The sequence below is a fragment of the Solanum lycopersicum genome, chromosome 12 (genome assembly GCF_036512215.1).
Source record: "Solanum lycopersicum chromosome 12, SLM_r2.1".
NCBI classification, from domain to species: Eukaryota; Viridiplantae; Streptophyta; class Magnoliopsida; order Solanales; family Solanaceae; genus Solanum; species Solanum lycopersicum.
The window spans coordinates 21,295,755-21,314,436 of record NC_090811.1 but is presented as its reverse complement, the minus strand read 5'-3'; the positions used below and the strand labels follow the sequence as shown (position 1 = coordinate 21,314,436).

General features: G+C 37.8%; 1 protein-coding gene across 1 annotated transcript; it reads right to left on the bottom strand.

Annotated features, from left to right (window-relative positions):
- Positions 1-8,323: 8,323 nt before the first annotated feature.
- Positions 8,324-9,250, bottom strand: LOC104645185 (uncharacterized). Its single transcript, XM_010316271.2, has one exon. It carries the CDS (start codon positions 9,248-9,250, stop codon positions 8,324-8,326), a length of 927 nt encoding a protein of 308 aa, XP_010314573.2.
- Between the last annotated feature and the right edge of the window lie 9,432 nt (positions 9,251-18,682).

Here is an 18,682-nt window from a genome sequence, read left to right as displayed (position 1 = left end):
CTTTTTTATGAATTATGGTTTCAATGTGTTATGAAATTAGTTTATATGGTTTAATAGTTAATGTGATCATGCCTTCTTGATGGATTTCTCAAAGAATGAAATTTTGAAACTTTTATTATTTTTAGCAATGTTACAATAATGTTCAAATTTTGAGAAAATTTGTCTTGTCTTTGATTGAACTTTCAATGTGTGAAAAAGTGTTGCATATGATAATGTTTAATATTGGAGAAGGTAGTTCCTCCATAAGTGAAGGATAAGAGAAGATTTCAAAATGTGAGTTTTGCCAAAGTGTATTTGTTGCAAATTGTTTGAAAGTGTGAATGGATTCTCCTTCCTATTTTATTATTTGATTTTGAGTGTTTTGATCATGATTTTAATGTTTTCTGTAATTCTATGTGAATCCTTTTTGTACTTGAAGTTTAAGTGTCATTCAAGGACGAATGTTATTCTAAGTGGAGGAGAATGTAATGCCTCAAAACAAACTAAGTTTAACAAGAGCCTCAAGAGTGTTTATTGAAATAATTTGAATTTAAAATGAGTTAATTTATTGATCTTAGGCAGTGTATGAAGTTTGGTTAAGTTTGGAGGTCAAACGTCCGAGACCGTCTAGGACGTCTGGAAGGTGTGCCTTAGATAGAGCTTGTGTGTCTTGATGTGTTTGAGTGATTTTTGCATGTTCTTTTTGCTTGAAATTTATGTGGGATGCTCCTAATAACCATAAAAAATAGTTTAGGGGTTTAACGTCCAATCACGATTCCACCTAGGACCCTTAAGAGGCCCATGATGAAAGGCCCAAGACTTGGACCAACACTGCCAAAACAGTGTCCAATCGACGGCCAGTCGACCATGAAACGGACCAACAAACTGGTCTGTAATTTGCAAAAGAACCTCTTCAAGTTGGGGAGTTTCAGCCCCAACCAACGAGAACTCACCAACGGCCCTTCCCTTGACAAACGAACCATTGGTTGGTGCATCGGTGGTGGTTGTCCCAAAAGCTACAACACTACCTGTTATGTCTTGGAGTGTTTTGTAAATTCACCCAAAGTCTTTTATGACCCAAAGACGTTATTTTTAAGTTTTTTTAGGTATATTGAAGTGTTTTGAACCCTAATACAAAATTTTAGACCCCTCTTCCTAACACCCAAAACCCCTCTCTTAGAAGACTCGCAAGTCACCATGGAAGCTAGAAGCCAAGAAATACTAGGAGGGATGTTGGTGGTCGTTTCACCATCAAAAATCATTGGTATTTCATCAATGTGAGGTATTGTATCCATCCTTGAACTCTCTTTCATTCAAGGAGCCCCTTTATAAAGATTTCAAAAAGAGTTTTCAACCCTAGTTTCTTCTATCTTCAAATTAAAGTATGGTCTTGCATGAAAACGTTTCTAATGACTTAATAATGATATTTATAATGTTTATTGATGATTTTAAGGTTATAAATTCAATCAAATCATGTTAAATCTTTTGATCTAATGTTGGCTTAAGAAATGGGTTATATGAGCATGAATTTGTAGTCTTTGAGTTTCATTTTCTTACGCTTGTTATTATGGTTTAGCTACTTCCCAAAGGGAGTATTAGGATGAATTATTGAGTAAAACTTTATAGGTGATGAAAGCTTGGATTAAAGGGTAAGTTGGTTGTGTTGTTTATCTATAATTTTGAAATACTCTTGAGTGGTATGGTCCACCTTCTTGGTGGCAGTGTTTACTTAAATTGTATGAATGTGAAGTTATAAGTTTATTGTGATTGAAGCTATGAAGTCTTGTTATGCGAAGTAAGATGATAAATATATCATTGTACTTAAATGTGCCTTATAAAGTTATTATGTGAAGTAGCCTAGAGTGTATGCTTGAATGAAGTTATTCTTTTAATTGTTTTATGAAGCTCGCTATGAGACGTATGTTAAGGATTAGGCATAAAGAACTTATATGATTGTGTGATGTACGTAAAGTGTGTGATGTACCGAAAGAAGGTCTAAGGATGGATAGAAGTCAAATGTAAAGGAAATGAATCTTATGTTCAAGGTGTACTCACATGTACACACACTCATACATGAATGAACGAATGAATCTAAGTTAAGACCTAAAGGGGATATTTGGTGTGAACACTCTTTGTCAGTTGAGATGAAGTGTTTAGTAGCAACCCACTAAATCCCATGAACTTTCTAAGATAGGTTAGAGGGTAAATGCCCTTCGTAAATTAACATGTGGTGTTCACTAGTTTTCCTTCACCGATAGTTTATAATGTTGATAATCCATGGGGATTTATACCTACAACAGAAAGGATATGAAGGAGAGGTGGATTACAGTTTGTGAGTTGAGATGTGGTATTTCAATGTACCTCTTGAGATAAGTACTCCTCATTAGTAGAGAATGAGTTACTTAGTATAAATCCCCTTATACCTTAATTATGTGCCCGCATAGGTGTAGCTATTGGTCAAGCAATGTAAAACCTAAGAGAATGACCTCATTCTAAACAAGTGAGGATCCCTCATCCTATTAGGGTTAATATCAAGATTCCATGTGTAGCGCTCATGGTCTATGTTGGTTAAGCTAACTCCCACAAATGTAATGAAAGTAATAAGTCTTATAAAAGAACGTGCTACCTATATGAATTGAATGAACTAAGTCTTATAAAAGAATGTGCTACATAGATAGGTGGTGGTATGGGATACTATCTATTCATTACACTAGGTAGGACCTTCTGAAAGAGAAGACTTGGTGTCAAAACTTATGAAAAGTGTACTAATTATGGTAGGTGTGTTATGGGACGCTATCTACTTATTGCACTAAGTATCATTCCGAAAGGGAAGACTTTGGTGTTCTATTAGGTGTTCTTCTATTGTATTGTTAGTGAGTGGGTGCTTGTTATCCCGAGGTGGGTATGCCGAAAGGGAGGTAGTCTTGAAAGTCGCTTTGGTGTGTATTGAATGAGGTATGTTAATACTTTCTTCATGTCTTACCTTAGTGAATCTTCCGATAACCTTTGAAGGGAAACTTCTACTGAAATGATGCTTATTCATTATTGGAAATACTTTTTGAAGTTCACTATATTTCTTGTCTTTTGAGTTCACTGTAATGTTTTGTTTAGTTTACTATAAATTTATTTGCCATTGTAAAGTCTTCAAATTAAACAAAAGCTATTACAAGCACTAAGTGGGAGTAGTAGTATGGGATTCTACTCTCATATTGCACTTAGTATGACCTATAATTACTATTGGATAAGGGCACTTACATTAATTTCGTATGAAAGTATGTATGGTACTTGTTTAGCTATGAGTGTGGATTTGATTTCCCTTACACAGTAAGCCCATGGTTGGTGGTCTTAAGGATCATTTTAGTGTGACTTGAAGGGTGTGTATGGGCAATCCCTTCTTGCCTTACTTTAGGGAAATTAGGATAACATGGTTAGGGAAATTTAAAAGGAAAAAGGGTTCACATGACCTGCACTATGATCTTCACTGTAATGTTTTCACTGTGAAGTCCTTAATGTCACTATAATGTCCTTAATGTTACAGTAATATGTTCTACAAATTCTAAAATTATGAGATTCTTCTATTAAGTATTAAATGATGTTTCTTATGTTGTTCTACTTCTTAAATCATGAATATTTTACTTAAGTGGCATGAAAAGTTATTCTACTAAAATATCCATTTAATGCATATTTCTGCATATGCCATACTTAGTACATTATTTGTACTAACCCCGTAGTTTTCTATACTATAAGTATAGGTTCGAAGGTTGAATTAATAAGGAAAATCTTGGGAAATTTCACCTCAAGACAAAGTGTGTCCTCATATATTCAAGCGCATAATTCCTATCTTCTTAGTTTCCTTTTGTTAAAACTTTTTATGTATTTCTTTCAAATGTAAAGGTCCATGTCCCTAAGTTTTATTGTCGTGTCTTATATTTAGCTTGTGACGATAAGATTTCTTATGTATTTGTGAAAGATTTTTTTTTATTAATTTATTCGTGAAAAGTTTTAAATTTCGCACTACTTTTGATGTTTTTTTATGTAATGAAGGATAGTTGAAGGGCTTGTACAAGACTCCTAAGGGGTCAAGTACTCCTTGCCATTATCTGAGGGTATGCTTAGCTGTTAGGGGTTTCTTTCGACTCGTGATACAAGTATTTCTCTAAGGGAGTTCTAGGAAAGTCGTATACTTTATGTGCATATGTTTATGGTTGTCGTGCATGAAATTGTGTTAGTGTCTGCATGATGTGATGATATGCATGATATGAAGTTCTAATATGACTATGTGACTAAGGTCCTACTTGAAGTGTATATAGCTTACTATTGTATTATGTTTGGTATATGAAGTGTATGTTAAGGCTTGTGGTCTTATGATAGGTTTACTAAGAAGGTGTGAGGTTATGGGACTTCACACTCACATTGCACTAGTAGACATAGAATAGGATTATGAGTAAGGTCTTCTAATGTTCTACGGAAATGAAGTTAGCATATGTGCAAGTAAATTATGGTTCACTGTAATGATGTTGTAAGTCTTGACTTAAATATTTCTTATGGTATGCTATACTTCTGTGATGGTATGTGTTTGTATGTAGGTTGTATGTATTAGTACCTTGTGGCCTTACGGTGATGCATAGCATAAAGTATCACTATAGGATTACTTGGGAAGTTATGATGTTTAAAGAAAGAAAGCTTATAGTAATTGGAAATTAGATGATTGTAATGTGACTCCAAATGTTACTTAAATGCTATGTGGGATTTTATGTGATGATTGACTATTGTATATGCCTATATGAAATATGTAAATGGAATATATGCTATTGTATCAAGGTTTTATGAAAGTTTCACAAAAAGGCATGATGCATGGTGTCAAGTAAAATGTCCCTTTTAAATACATGTTATGGCATTGTTACCATACTTAGTGCATTCTTGTACTAACACCATTCTTCTCTACCTTTTTACTCAAAGTGTAGGTTGTGGATGCTCAAAGGATGTCTCTAAGGTAAAATCTTGATATATAATTCCAAAGCTCAAGGAAAGGAATCATTATGTTCAAAGGATTTCCTTTGTCAAGTTTATATTCAATGTATTGTAATAGCTTAAATATTATGTTATTATGATAAAGGATCGTGTCCCTACTCTATTCTATGAAGTTAAGTTTAAGAATGAAAAAGAGACTTAGAGTCTAACTATGTATTGACTTGTATTCTTATATAGTGGAAGTGATGTTTAGCATACGGTGTGTTATGAAAATTTTAAATTTTCTGCTAAATTTACTTATGACAATGCAATGAATGATAACTATGGGTTATATAAGACCTCCGAGAGGTCAAGTACGCCATCTTACTTCTAAGGGGTGCTCCCTGGTCGTGACAAACGTGGTATGAGAGCATTACGTTAGATAAGTGGTTTGAGGGTCCAATGCTTCATGTAGCAACATCTAGTAAATTCTCATTCATTGGTGGTGAGTCGCGACACATCCATGAGAGAAAGGCTATAGGATGACACAGTTTCCCTTCTTCATCATTCGCATGTCGTGCCATATAACTTAACACTATAAGATATATCTCTTATGTTCTCTTGTCCAATGATCTTATAGATGTGGTTGCTTGGATGAGGTGGTATCACTATGCTTGAGGGAGAAAAGGAGAGTTTTGATGCTTATCTTGGTTTTTTGGTTTGATGAGTATGTGTGAAGGTGACTTTTGGCATGTTTTGTTGATATGGTGCCCCTTATGTCTATTTATGTGATTTATGAGAAATGATATATTATGTGAAGGTTTATGTTATGATATGGTTAGATTTTGTTAAAAAAGTTGTTATAATTCAATTAAGCTTCCTTTCTTGAATGGTATGTTGCTATATGGCTTTGCATGATGATAGTGTAATGTCATGGTTTGAGTTTGAAATTCATTGAATAAGTGTATTAAATAGATAAAAGATGCATGTTGCCTTGTATATTGATATACCGTGGTTTCACGGTATTATTAATACTTTTTCCTTAGGTTTAGTGTGTCCAAAATCCTTTTTGTGCTAATTTTTATATATGTTTCTTTTTATCTTGCATGAAATCTGTCCAAAGCTGAATGCAAAGATTTTGAGAGAAAAAATGCAGAAGAGACCACCTACGGAGCTTATGATAGTTTGTCGTGCTTGTGACGATCCGTAGGTGGCAGCATAGTGCAGCTGCTGAAAGAAGATGGGAAAGTCTTACCAAGTGTGGGGTTACGAAGCTTGTGATGGTCCATAGCATCTATGACGGTCTGTCCTGCAGGTTCGTCATGAAGTTCAGAAGTGATCTCAGTACCCATATTTCAAGAGTTGAAGTGTTTTGAAACGAAAGCCCTCGACGGACCGTTGTGCCTATGACGGTCCGTCATATTTGCCGTCGAGGGTAATGAAGAAGAGAAGCAGAAGAAATTGCACAAGTATGGGACAACGGAGTCCATGACGGTCCGTCGTGACCATGACGATCTGTCGCGAGGTCCGTCCACCCAGCCGCATTTTGGCAGATTTCCAGTAAATAGAGTCCTTATTTAATTATGTTTTTATTTTTCATAAATTGTTTGAAAAACCTCATTTTTGAGGTTAGACTCTGGATTGCTAGACATCATACTATTAGACTTTGTGTATTAGTGTGATATTCTTAATAATTATTAGACTTTTGATTATAATTGATTGTTGGTGATTTTTGGGGATTAATGAAGCAAACTTTCGGATTTTACTCTTTCTCATTGAAGTAGGTATGAGGTAGATTTAGTATATACTATATAATAGCCTAGTATTTATTGGTATGAGGTAATAACTTAGTCAAATATCGAATACGATGCTTAATATGAGGTAAAGATAAGGATTATGAAAGCAACACACTTAGCCGGACCAAGGTGTGGAGTGAGATTTTCTGGATGCCGTACCAAGGATTTAGAAATACATAACTTTTAACTTTTCATGCAAGATACTAGTAAAGAATTGTTATAGTTAGAATTATCAAGTTATGGACCTGTGGGGAACACGTAAACCCTAGTTACTTTGATTAATTGATTAAAATCCAACATTCAAATCTGTTCAGTGTCTCTTTCAATTGCATTAGTTATTTTATTAATTTAGAATTAGAAACCCCCCTTTTATTATTTTTTACTTTCCAAGGAAGTCATTGACCAAACAATAGTAATAACAGGTTGAAGTTATGTCTAGACTATTTTCCTCGTGAGAACGATCCCAACCTCACTAATTGGGTTATTTACTTGACTCGGCCGTTTTACTTCTTATTTGAGAAGTAAGTTTGAGCGTATCATATATGAGTGAAGTTTTAAATGTTACCCTTTGTATATACGCAATAATTCATGTGTTGCCTTATTATGTGTGTAATGCCTCATAGTTACCTAGTATGGATTGAGTCCTTCGTATTGTATTTGTCCTAGAAGTGAAGGTAGTGTGTTTACCATGTAGGGTAATGATGTTTGTGTGAATGACCTAGAAGTTACCTTACGTTAGTGTTGAATGAAAAGAAAGAGGCCTTATTGCTAAGTCTCTTCTATTGTTTCCCCTAAGGTTGTTATGACCTTTGGTATTCATGGTATAGTTGAGACCTTATGTGATTGGGTAGTTTGACCTAAGTTGATTGTTATGGATTTCCGTTGGGTGTTGAACTTAGAGGCATGATTATACTTGGGGTATTTACCCTTGATATTGAGTTATTAGACTCCTTGATGTGAGATTAGGATTGAGAACCCTCAGTGATGTTAAACCTTCTTTTGTGAGGAGTGTATAGGTTAGTTTTAACTTGCCTTGACCTTGGTGCTTAAGGGAATGATGTTTTTAGGCTAATTCCAAGTAGGGGATAAATATGCATAGAAAATTACGGTTTGAGTGCCCTTGATGTTCATATGTTGAGTTCCTCTGAACTTCTTTATGTTCAAATTCACTTTTAGGTGATATTGATGGTGTGATGTGCTTATCCATTCAAGTTGGTAAGTTGACGGTATTTTTTTATTTTTTTTATTTTTTTAATACCCTTGGAGGGGTAGGGGCTGAGCGACACCCCCAGGCCTTAACATTAATCAAAAACAAAAATATACAAGGAGGGGGGCATAAAACCAAACCTCCAATTTTAAGATGGTTTAGAGTCGACTTTCCTAATGAACTTCGACTCCTCCCCTTACAATTGAAAGATGCAACCTAAATATTAATAAACTAAGGAGAGGACTCCTCTCGTTACAATGTATCTAGGAAGCGTAAATTTGGGAGACTCTCCCTTTACAATAAAAATCATATACAAAAAACTAACTAGTCTATATCTCTATTCAAAGTAGCTATATTACTTGGATATAGCAAAATTGAATAGATACAACCTTCAAGGAGGTTCAAAAATCTTTTTAGTCTTCTTCCTTCTAAATGTTGGCATGTTTTGCAGGTCCATTTGGTAGTATGCTTGGGTTTCTTTGGGTAATTGATTTGTGTTGAAGTAGACTTGAGGTGTTGTTGTGTTGTTACTGTGCTTTGCGAGGGAATCTGCCACACTGTTTGCTTCCCTGAAAATGTGAGAGCAGCTGAAGTACTGTGTTTGTGAGATAAGTTGCTGGATTTCCTCTACCTGATTGGCAACAGTCCATTGAGGGGCTGTTTTCTTGGTAATCCACTGAACCACCAACTGCGAATCCAACTCCATTTGAATATTTTTGTAGCCTAGTTCTAGTGCCCACGACAGTCCAAGCTGAGCAGCCTTAGTTTCTGCTTGATTGTTCGATCCTTCTCCAAGAAATACTGAGTATGCCATCACCATTTTGCCTTCTCTGTTCCTGAGAATACCTCCAGCCCCTATCTTCCCTGTGTTAATGACAGCACTTCCATCTGTGTTGAGTTTGATCCAATGCTCTGGAGGTCTTTTCCATGCTACCATGTATACTTTGATGGTATGTTTGCACCTTTCGCTTGTTTGGAGTAATGTTGTCCATCTTGCAGGCCAATTAATTTGGGGAAAGGTATTTTCCAGCATCTTGTATGTATCTTTATAGATTGCATACTTGACCCGGCTGATATTAGTGACTTTGCCTCCGTATTTACTTGCACACCTGTTCTGCCATAGGTTCCAACAGATGAAGACTGGCGTAGCTTGTAACAGTAGTTGATGGCCTGCATTTCGTGTCTTTGTTGTCCACCATTGTCTCAGCCTCGCCTTCAATGTTAGTTGTCCAGGTTGTAGTCCTGCAGTAGCTGCAAAAAAATTCCAAACAGCAGTTGCAAAAGGTCCTGAATTGAACGTGTGGTCAATACTGTCCATGCCTATTCTGCCAAAACAACAATAACAAGGTGAAGGCTCAATGCCGAAGTTAGTTAACTTATCATTTGTAGGAAGTTTGCCTTTTAAAATTCTCCAAAGAAGAAAAGAAGATTTAAAGGAATTGATTTGTGCCATAAAAATGAATTTAACTTGTTCTTAGTCTTTTTCTCCCTGATCTGCTCCCATGTTGTTGAACAACTTAATTGACCATGACTGCTGAGAGTCCAAACAGGCTGATCTGGTAGTTGTTGGTGATGAGGAATCTGAGTGTCTAAAATGTTGTTTAGTTGACGGTATTTAGTTTCTTTTAAATGGGTTTACCCTAAGTGAGGGGTGATGGTGTGAGTAGTAAGCTGCTAGATGTACCTATCTTATCCTTCTATTCTTGCATGAGTTTGAAACCAAAGAGTTCCTAGTAGCTCGTTCATGATAGGTGTCTTGCATAAAAGTATAAGTTGCATATTCCCCATAGGTTATGCATGTATTAAGTTACACTATGTTAGGCATGTTTAAAGATCTTAAATGGAATGAAAAAGGATTTTTGATCAAATCCTAAATTTCTCATGTTTGTTGTGTATCTTGATATGATAGTTGTGCATGTAACTTCATGAGATGATGTAAGGAACATGTTTGAAGTCACTCTTAATTTTTGGTGTTCTAAGACATCAATGAGAAATTGATTCCCCTTAAAATGAAAAATGATGGGTCGCTTGAAAATTATGTGAGTTTTATGGTTTGGGAAGCATAAATTTAGGCTCACTCTAGAAAGGTAAAAGTATGTATAGCTTGTGTCCTTGTGTGTGCCTATAAATTATATGATTTTCCCAAATTGATGTTTTTTTATGAAAGCTATTGTCATGCTAGAAAATGAAATTTTACGAAATGACTTCCTATTGATGTAATATTTGTGGTGTGACATACCATTCTGACTTCAATATGAAGGAAATATGAGCATCCCTTGGTTCAAAATTAAGAAATTCTCATTTAAGATGAATTCACCTTTGTGCATTGCATGTGTAAAATTTAATGAGACATGTAAGTGTGTTGAGAGAATGAAATTCCTCCTTAAAAAAATTAAGAATGGTAGGGTTGAGTATGGCCTTAATGGCATTATGTCAAAATTATAAAGATCATTGTCAATCTACATTACTCATGATCCCTGTGCGTCTAGTGTGAGTGCTTATTTTCTTCTTGAGTAGTTTTTAATTAAGGTGCATACATCCTCACATGTTCCTTAAAAGGTTTAAATTAAGTTTAATAAGTGTTTTAACGTATCTATACTTAATTTGATATCTTTTGGACGTCAAACATCCAAGAACGTTCGAGACGTTCGAATGTTAGCCCTTGAAATGTGTATGTGTGCGTGTGTTCTAGACTCCCTTAGTATGTTTTATGTGTTTTTTGATGCTCAAATTTATAGGATAGGTTCCTAATATGTATACTAGAGTATTTGAGGTGGAAACGTCCGGTCAAAACTCCCCAAGGACAAACCAAAAGGTCCTTGAGGAGCACCCAACCATAGGCCAACAAGCTGCATATGGAAGTAGCTTTTGCTCCTTGGTGAAATAAATCTTTGTCTCGTACATGGTAAACCATAGGTCAAAAATATTGTCCCCATCGCGAAAACAATGCAGACTCAACTTCCCCGAAAGTTATTTTCAAAAAAATTATGCTGGAACACCTCTGTGACGATGAAAAATTCAAAAATAGAAGTACAATTTTACATGTATAATAGTCCAAATAAGTGTGGGGTGTTTTGATAATATAGGGAGACGGTTGTAAACAAGATTTAACCAGTTTTAAAAGATAACACCCCAACACCTTTTAAAAGTCAACACCCTCAACCCGAAACCCTAAACCCTAAACCCTAAACCCCATCACTTCCCCATTTGCTGAATTTTTTCTCTCTCTAATTTCTCTCACTAAATGCACGCTCTCTAGGAAAATACAGTTGCTGACTCCAACGGCTAGTTCAGCCAAATTGAGACGTAGCGTGAGCCGCCAGACAAACGCCATGAAAGGCGCATGATAGAGACGAACACAATACAACAAGAATCACCTATAATTCATCTCACAACTCTTGGAATTCGCCTTTGAAATGAAGCGATGAACAGTGCAAACTCCAAGAGGGAATAGCAGGGAATCGTAAAATTATTTCCCCTAAATCCACAACGAAAATCTAGATGATAGAGATATGGGGGATGATTCTCCTAAACAATGGCAACAACTTACTGAAAAATGAGGTAATTTGGCCGTGCCAGTTTAGAGAAATGAATAGGCGACTTCTGGGGAAGTCGCGAAGAAACATCCTGAAACTCGAGCTCAAATTCGATTGACTACCCAAGTGATTCGAGGTGAAATACTTACAGGAGTTTGTTCCCCTTTGAAAGGCTCACCTCCCACCACAAATTCAGCCCCAATGGATACTTAAGTCACCGGCGACAAGAATTTCGCATCTGGAGAACTCGCGATAAACGTTGAAACTCGACCTCAAAATCGAACATATTCCCAGATGATTTGAGGTGAGATATCTACTGGGATTTATTCCTCTTGGAAAGGTGCCTCTAATGAATCACTTTCCACCCCAAAAGACGATCAGGCTGCCGGCGACAAGCATTCATGCTGCTCAAATAGCAGTCGAACGGAAGTATTTGAAGATAGAAAAAATGAAGTAGAGTCTGATAATAAAGTCGTGCACAACACTAACACACTCAATAAAATTTCCCACGACTATAATTCTAGTTGAAATTATATGCATCAAAAGCCAAAAATTCAACATGTGGAAGGGATTGGAAGAGGCACAGCTGGGGATCCAAGCAACATTAAACAAGGCACACCAGTAATGCAGCCAAGAAAAGAGATTGAAGTAGAAAATTCCTTGCAATTATCCTTTGGAGTAAACGCAACTAATAACACAATAACTAAGGAAGATCACTCACAGGCATTTATGCAAGATTATTCGAATGATCATGGCACGGATGTGAGCATATTGAAACAGAAGCAAATTGGTATGCAAGAGGAGAGGAAGCAACAATCACGTATGCAAGCCAATCAAGCTATGGTACAAGAACATGAGTAGAATGACAAAGGCCAAAGGTAGAAGGAACAGCAATCAGGTAAGTATCCTAAACCCAACCTTAACAAAATCAAAATTCTAATTATTCTAGTATTGGCCATGTGCAAGAAAATGCCATGGGAAATGTAGATAATGATTCTGGTAATATAATACAGAAAAATATAACTAATATCACGACCCAAAACTGGATCGCGACTGGCAACCACACTTACCCTCCTATGTGAGCCAACCAACCAATCTAAACCTTAACATTTCGAACATAATAAATAGAAAACAATGCGGAAGACTTAAAACTCATTAACAAAATCAATGATCAACTTCTATAACTCAAAACTTATCATTATCCCCAAAATCAGGAAGTCATCACCACAAGAACATCTATGATCAAATGACTAAACTAAGAGTATTCTAAAAACTAAAACAAGTAAAAGCTAGTCCATGCCGGAACTTCAAGGCATCAAGACATGAAGAGGAAGACCCAGTCCAAGCTAGAAGCATTAGCTCACCCTGAAATCCGGTGTGATTGAAGACTGGCTAGAATTACTGTTGAGTTGAACACGACGGTACGTTTGCTGCACTCCACAATTAAACAAGAAGAAAACATAAAAGTAGGGGTCAGTACAAAACACAGGTACTGAGTAGATATCATCCAAATCAAAATAGAAATCAATATATATACCAAGTAATATCATAAGATCAACTATGATACTCAACATGTAGCAACAGCAAGTACTATATCATTAACAATTACCGTCAAGTTCATACATGAGGACTCAAGCCTCAATACCATACTCATTTGGGAATTATGTTCATTCGATTGAGTATATTAACATCTTTCAAGATTCATTATCTTAGTTTCTCTTGTGTTGGTACGTGACACTCCGGTCCCTCATATTCATTAATCCTCTTGTGTCGGTACGTGACACTCTGATCTCCTACTACTATGTGTCGGAACGTGACACTCCGATCCCCTAAATCTATGTCTCGGTTCGTGACACCAGATCCCCTAAATGTACGTGTCGGTTTGTGACACCCGATCCCCTAAATCTACGTATCGGTTCGTGACACCCGATCCCTTAAATTTACGTGTCGGTTCGTGACACCCGATCCCCTAAATCTACGTGTCGGTTCGTGACACCCGATCCCCTACTCTCCTTCTATCAATTCATCAAGCCTTCTTTCTTACCAAGCCATCATCAATCTCTTTATTTTAGTTCATCACGCCTTCTTTTATACCAAGGCCTCATCATTAACAAAGAGATTAGGGTTTTACAAGATTTTGGATTCAATAACTTCATCATGCTTATATAATCACAATTATATAATTACATTCATGCAAGAATACAATTAAGCACATAGCAGGGTTTACAATATTATTAATACATATCATTCTCTATTAAGAGTTTACTACGAATATCATAAGAGAAACCATAACCTACCTCCACCGAAAAGTCGTGATCAAGCAAGCAATTTTTCAAGCTTTGTGTTTTTCCTCTCGTTCGATCCTCTCTCTATCATTTCTCTTTCCTTCTCTTTGTTCTTTCTATTTTCTTTATTCCAACCCTCTTTCTTTTACCCTAATTAGTATATAATTAAGAATAAAAGATGGCAATAATAACCCACTAATTAACTTAAGATTACCTCTTTTAACCCCCAAGTAATTAGACTTATTAACATTAACCCTCTAACTTTATAATTATTGTAGGAATAGTCCAAAAACGTCCCTTAAAACGTATCAAGAAATCCGACCCAGACTGGGAATACGCAGTCTGTGACAGCCCGTCGCGCCTGTGACGGTCCGTCCTGCTACCCGTAACAGAGTTCGGAGACTCAATTTCTCTGAAGAGTCTGTGACGGTCTATCACACCTGTGACGGTCCGTCCTGCCATTCCATTACGAAGTTCAGAGAGTCGATTTTCAGTACCCAATTTCAGATTTTCTAAGTGTTTTGAAATGAGACCCTGTGACGGTCCGTCGTGCCCATGACGGTCCGTCGTGGGGTCCGTCGCTTCTGCCAGTTTTTCCATAATTAAAGTCTGCTGCTCAAAACGACTAAACAGGTCATTACAATAGATATAAATTTACCCATCGTTAGTCCCCGAACGATCACAAGAAGGAAAACAAGGGCGAAAAGGGGTACCTGAATCTGTAAAAAGGTGTGGGTATCTTTCTCGCATATCGACCTCCTTCTCCCAAGTTGCTTCTTCAACCGGCCGATTCTTCCATTGAACTTTGATGGATACAATCTCCCTTGATCTCAACTTGCGAATCTCTCTATCTAGAATGGCAACAGGCTCCTCCTCATAAGACAAATTCTCATCAAGCAAAACTGAATCCCAACGGATAATGTAGTTTCCATCCCCATTGTATCTTTTCAACATAGACACATGGAATACCGGATGCACTCCGGACAACCCTGGATGCAAAGCTTACTCATAAGCCACCTCCCCTACTCGCTTAAGTACTTCAAATGGACCAATATACCTTGGGCTAAGTTTACCTTGCTTACCAAACCGCATCACCCCTTTCATTGGCGAAACTTTCAACAAGACTTGTTCACCCTCCATGAACTCTAAGTCTGTAACCTTTCGATTGGCATACTCTTTCTGTCTACTTTGAGCGGCTAACAACTTTTCTTGAATAGATTTCACTTTATCTAATGATTCTCTCAGAAGGTCAGCACCCCAAGGTCTAACCTCAAATGCATCAAACCACCCAATGGGAGACCTACATTTTCTCCCATATAGTGCCTCAAATGGGGCCATATCAATGCTTGAGTGATAGCTATTGTTGTAGGAGATCTCTGCTAAGGGTAAGAAGCTATCCCACTGACTACCAAATTGTATCACACATGCACGAAGAATATCCTCCAACACTTGAATCGTTCGCTCAGACTGACCATCGGTCTGAGGATGGAACACAGTACTAAGGTCCAACCTAGTACCCAATTCCGCATGCAATGTTTTCCAAAACTAAGAAGTAAACTGCGTACCTCTATCTGATATAATGCAGAGTGGAACCCCATGAAGTGAGCAGACTTAGTTAACCTATCAACAATTACCCAAATGGAATCAATCTTTCCCAATGTCTTTGGAAGACCAACCACGAAATCCATTGCAATCCTTTCCCACTTCCATTAAGGAATGGGCATTCTCTGAAGTGTTCCTCCGGGCCTCTAGTGTTCATATTTTACTTGTTGACAGTTTGGACATTTGGCAATATAATTCACAATATCACGCTTCATTCAACTCCACCAAAAGTGTTGCTTTAGGTCACAGTACATCTTCGTTGCACTCGGATGTATCGAATACCTTGAACTATGAGCCTCTGTCTGAATAGTGTTGATCAAATCGTCGACGCGGGGTACACACACCCTTCCCTTAATCCTCAAAACACCTTCCTCATCAATTGTCGCTTCTTTAGCCTCTCCTTGCAACACTTTATCTCGTATCCGGATCAATTTTTCATCATTAAACTGCTTTCCCTTAATCTTGTCAAGGAAGGAAGATCTTGCCTCCACATAAGCTAAAAATCCTCCCTTCTCATTTACTTCTAATCTCATAAGGTCGTTAGCCAGAATCTGAACTTCTCTAGCCAATGGGTGTCTAGAAGCTTGCAAGTGAGCTAGACTTCCCATGCTTCCCGCCTTTCTACTTAAAGCATCCACTACAACATTCGCCTTCCCCGGATGACACAAAATTGTGATGTCGTAGTCCTTTAGTAGTTCCATCCATCTCCTCTGTCTCATGTTCAAATCCTTCTAAGTAAAGAAATACTGTAGGCTACGATGATCCGTATAGACCTCACACTTAACCCCATATAAATAGTGTCTCTATTGCTTTAATGCTAACACTACCGCGGCCAATTCCAAATCATGAGTTGGATAGTTACATTCATGCACTTTTAATTATCTTGAAGCATAAGCAATCACATTCTTCTCTTGCATTAGCACTGCACCCAAACCCGAATAGGATGCATCAGAATAGACAATGAAATTCTTACCTTCCACTGGCAAGGTAAGGATTGGTGCGGTAGTCAACAGAGTCTTGAGCTTCTGAAAGCTTTCCTCACACTCATCCGACCATACAAATGGAACATTTTGCTTAGTCAAGTTTTTCAGTTGGGAAGCAATAGAAGAGAATCCCTTGACAAATCGGCGGTAGTAGCTATCTAACCCAACAAAGCTCCTTATTTCTGACACATTAGTAGGTCTTACCCAATTCTTCACTGTCTCGATTTTAGAAGGATCCACCATCACTCCATCCTTAGAAACCTCGTGCCCCAAGAAGGACACTACATCTAGCCAAAACTCACACTTAGAGAACTTGGCATAAAGCTTTTTCTCCCTCAACATTTCCAATACCATTCTCAAATGCTCCTCAAGTTTCTCCTTACTTTTAGAGTATATCAGTATATCATCAATAAATACGATCACAAAGAGATCCAAATATGGCTTAAAAATCCCGTTCATCAAACTCATGAACGCAGCAGGGGCATTCATAAGACAAAAAGACATCGCTACAAATTCGTAATTCCCATACCTGGTTCTAAAAGCAGTCTTTGGCACATCCGTTGCCCGTATTTTCAATTGATGATAACCGGATCTCAAGTCAATCTTAGAGAAGACACAAGCACATTGTAACTGATCGAACAAGTCATCAATGCGAGGAAGAGGATACTTGTTCTTTATGGTTACCTTGTTCAACTGCCGGTAGTCTATGCACATCCGAAAACTCCCATCCTTCTTCTTCACAAACAAAACCGGATCACCCCAAGGAGATGCACTTGGTCTAATGAAGCCTTTGATCAACAACTCTTGGAGTTGGGCTTTTAACTCTCTTAACTCTGCGGGGGCCATTCTATAAGGGGGTATAGAAATGGGGCGATTACCCGGTTCAAGATCAATACAGAAGTCAATATCCCTATATTGTGGCATACCAGGAAGATCTGCAGGGAACACATCAAGAAACTCACGGACCACCGAAACCGACTCAATCAAAGGTAATTGGGTAGTGTCATCCTTGAGATGTGCCAAGAAAGCTAAACACCCTTTACTAACCATTTTCTTAGCACGAAGAAAGGAGATGATACGCACCAGATTGGAAGTGTAGTCACCCTCCCACACTAACGGATCTGTCCCAGGCTTGGCTAATGTCACCGTTTTAGCATTACAATCCAAGATCGCAAATTGCGGAGAAAGCCAAGTCATACCAAGAATTACATCAAAATCATCCATTCCTAAGATAACCAAATCTACATAAGTGTTGCTCCCCACTAAGTTCACCAAACAAGACCTATATACCTTTTCAACTACCACAGACTCACCCACCGGAGTAGAAACACGATTAGGCATATCAAGTAATTCACAATGTAAATTTCGACCATTAGCAAATGAGGATGATACATAAGAAAATGTGGATCCAGGATCAAACAATACAGAAGCCATGCAATCACAAACCAGAAGATTACCTGTGATGACAGCATCAGATGCCTCCGCTTCAGACCGCCCAGGGAAAGCGTAACAATGGGCCCTTTCGTTTGTTTGTCCGTTACCCATACCATGTTGTGATGTAGTGGCTCCAGTTTTCCCATCACCTCGACCATTTTGGTGACCACCATTACCTCGACCACCACATCCTCCAGAATAACGGCCTCTACCATGACCACCTCTACCTCTAACATTTGGAGGTCTGTAACTCTGTTTTGGACAATACCTCTTAATGTGTCCGATCTCCCCACATCCATATCACTCTCTGGGTTCATTCATAGGTCTTTCAGAGAAGTGTTTACCGGTCTGAGGTGGACCCCCAACTATAGTCTGTAGTGAAGACTGAATCGGTCGGACTGAGTAACCTCCGGAACCTTGTCCTCTAGAGTAAGAACCATTAAACTCACCTTCCTTTCGAACCTTTTTGATGTAGTTGCCATGGTGAAGTCATCTAGCTTCACTCCCTCTACCTCTATTACGAAGTCTACCACTTCTTGAAAAGATTTCGCTGTAGCCATTACCCGCAAGGCTGAAATCAACAACTCTGATCTCAACCCCTTCACAAAACAGCGAATCTGCTCTTGTGGACTGAAACAAATTTGGGTGGCATGCCTGGATAATGCATGAAACTTAGCCTCATATGCATTAACCGTCATCCTACCTTTCTCTAGACTCAAGAACTCGTCTCTTTTCCTATCCCTCAGAGTCCTTGGGATATACTTCTCCATAAACAAACTAGAGAATGATGCCAAAGTCATAGGTGGTGCCTCCGTTGGTTAACACTCAACATGTGACTTCCACCACATTTTGGCGTTCCCTTGAAACTGATAACTCACGAACTCAACACCAAACCATTCTACTATACCCA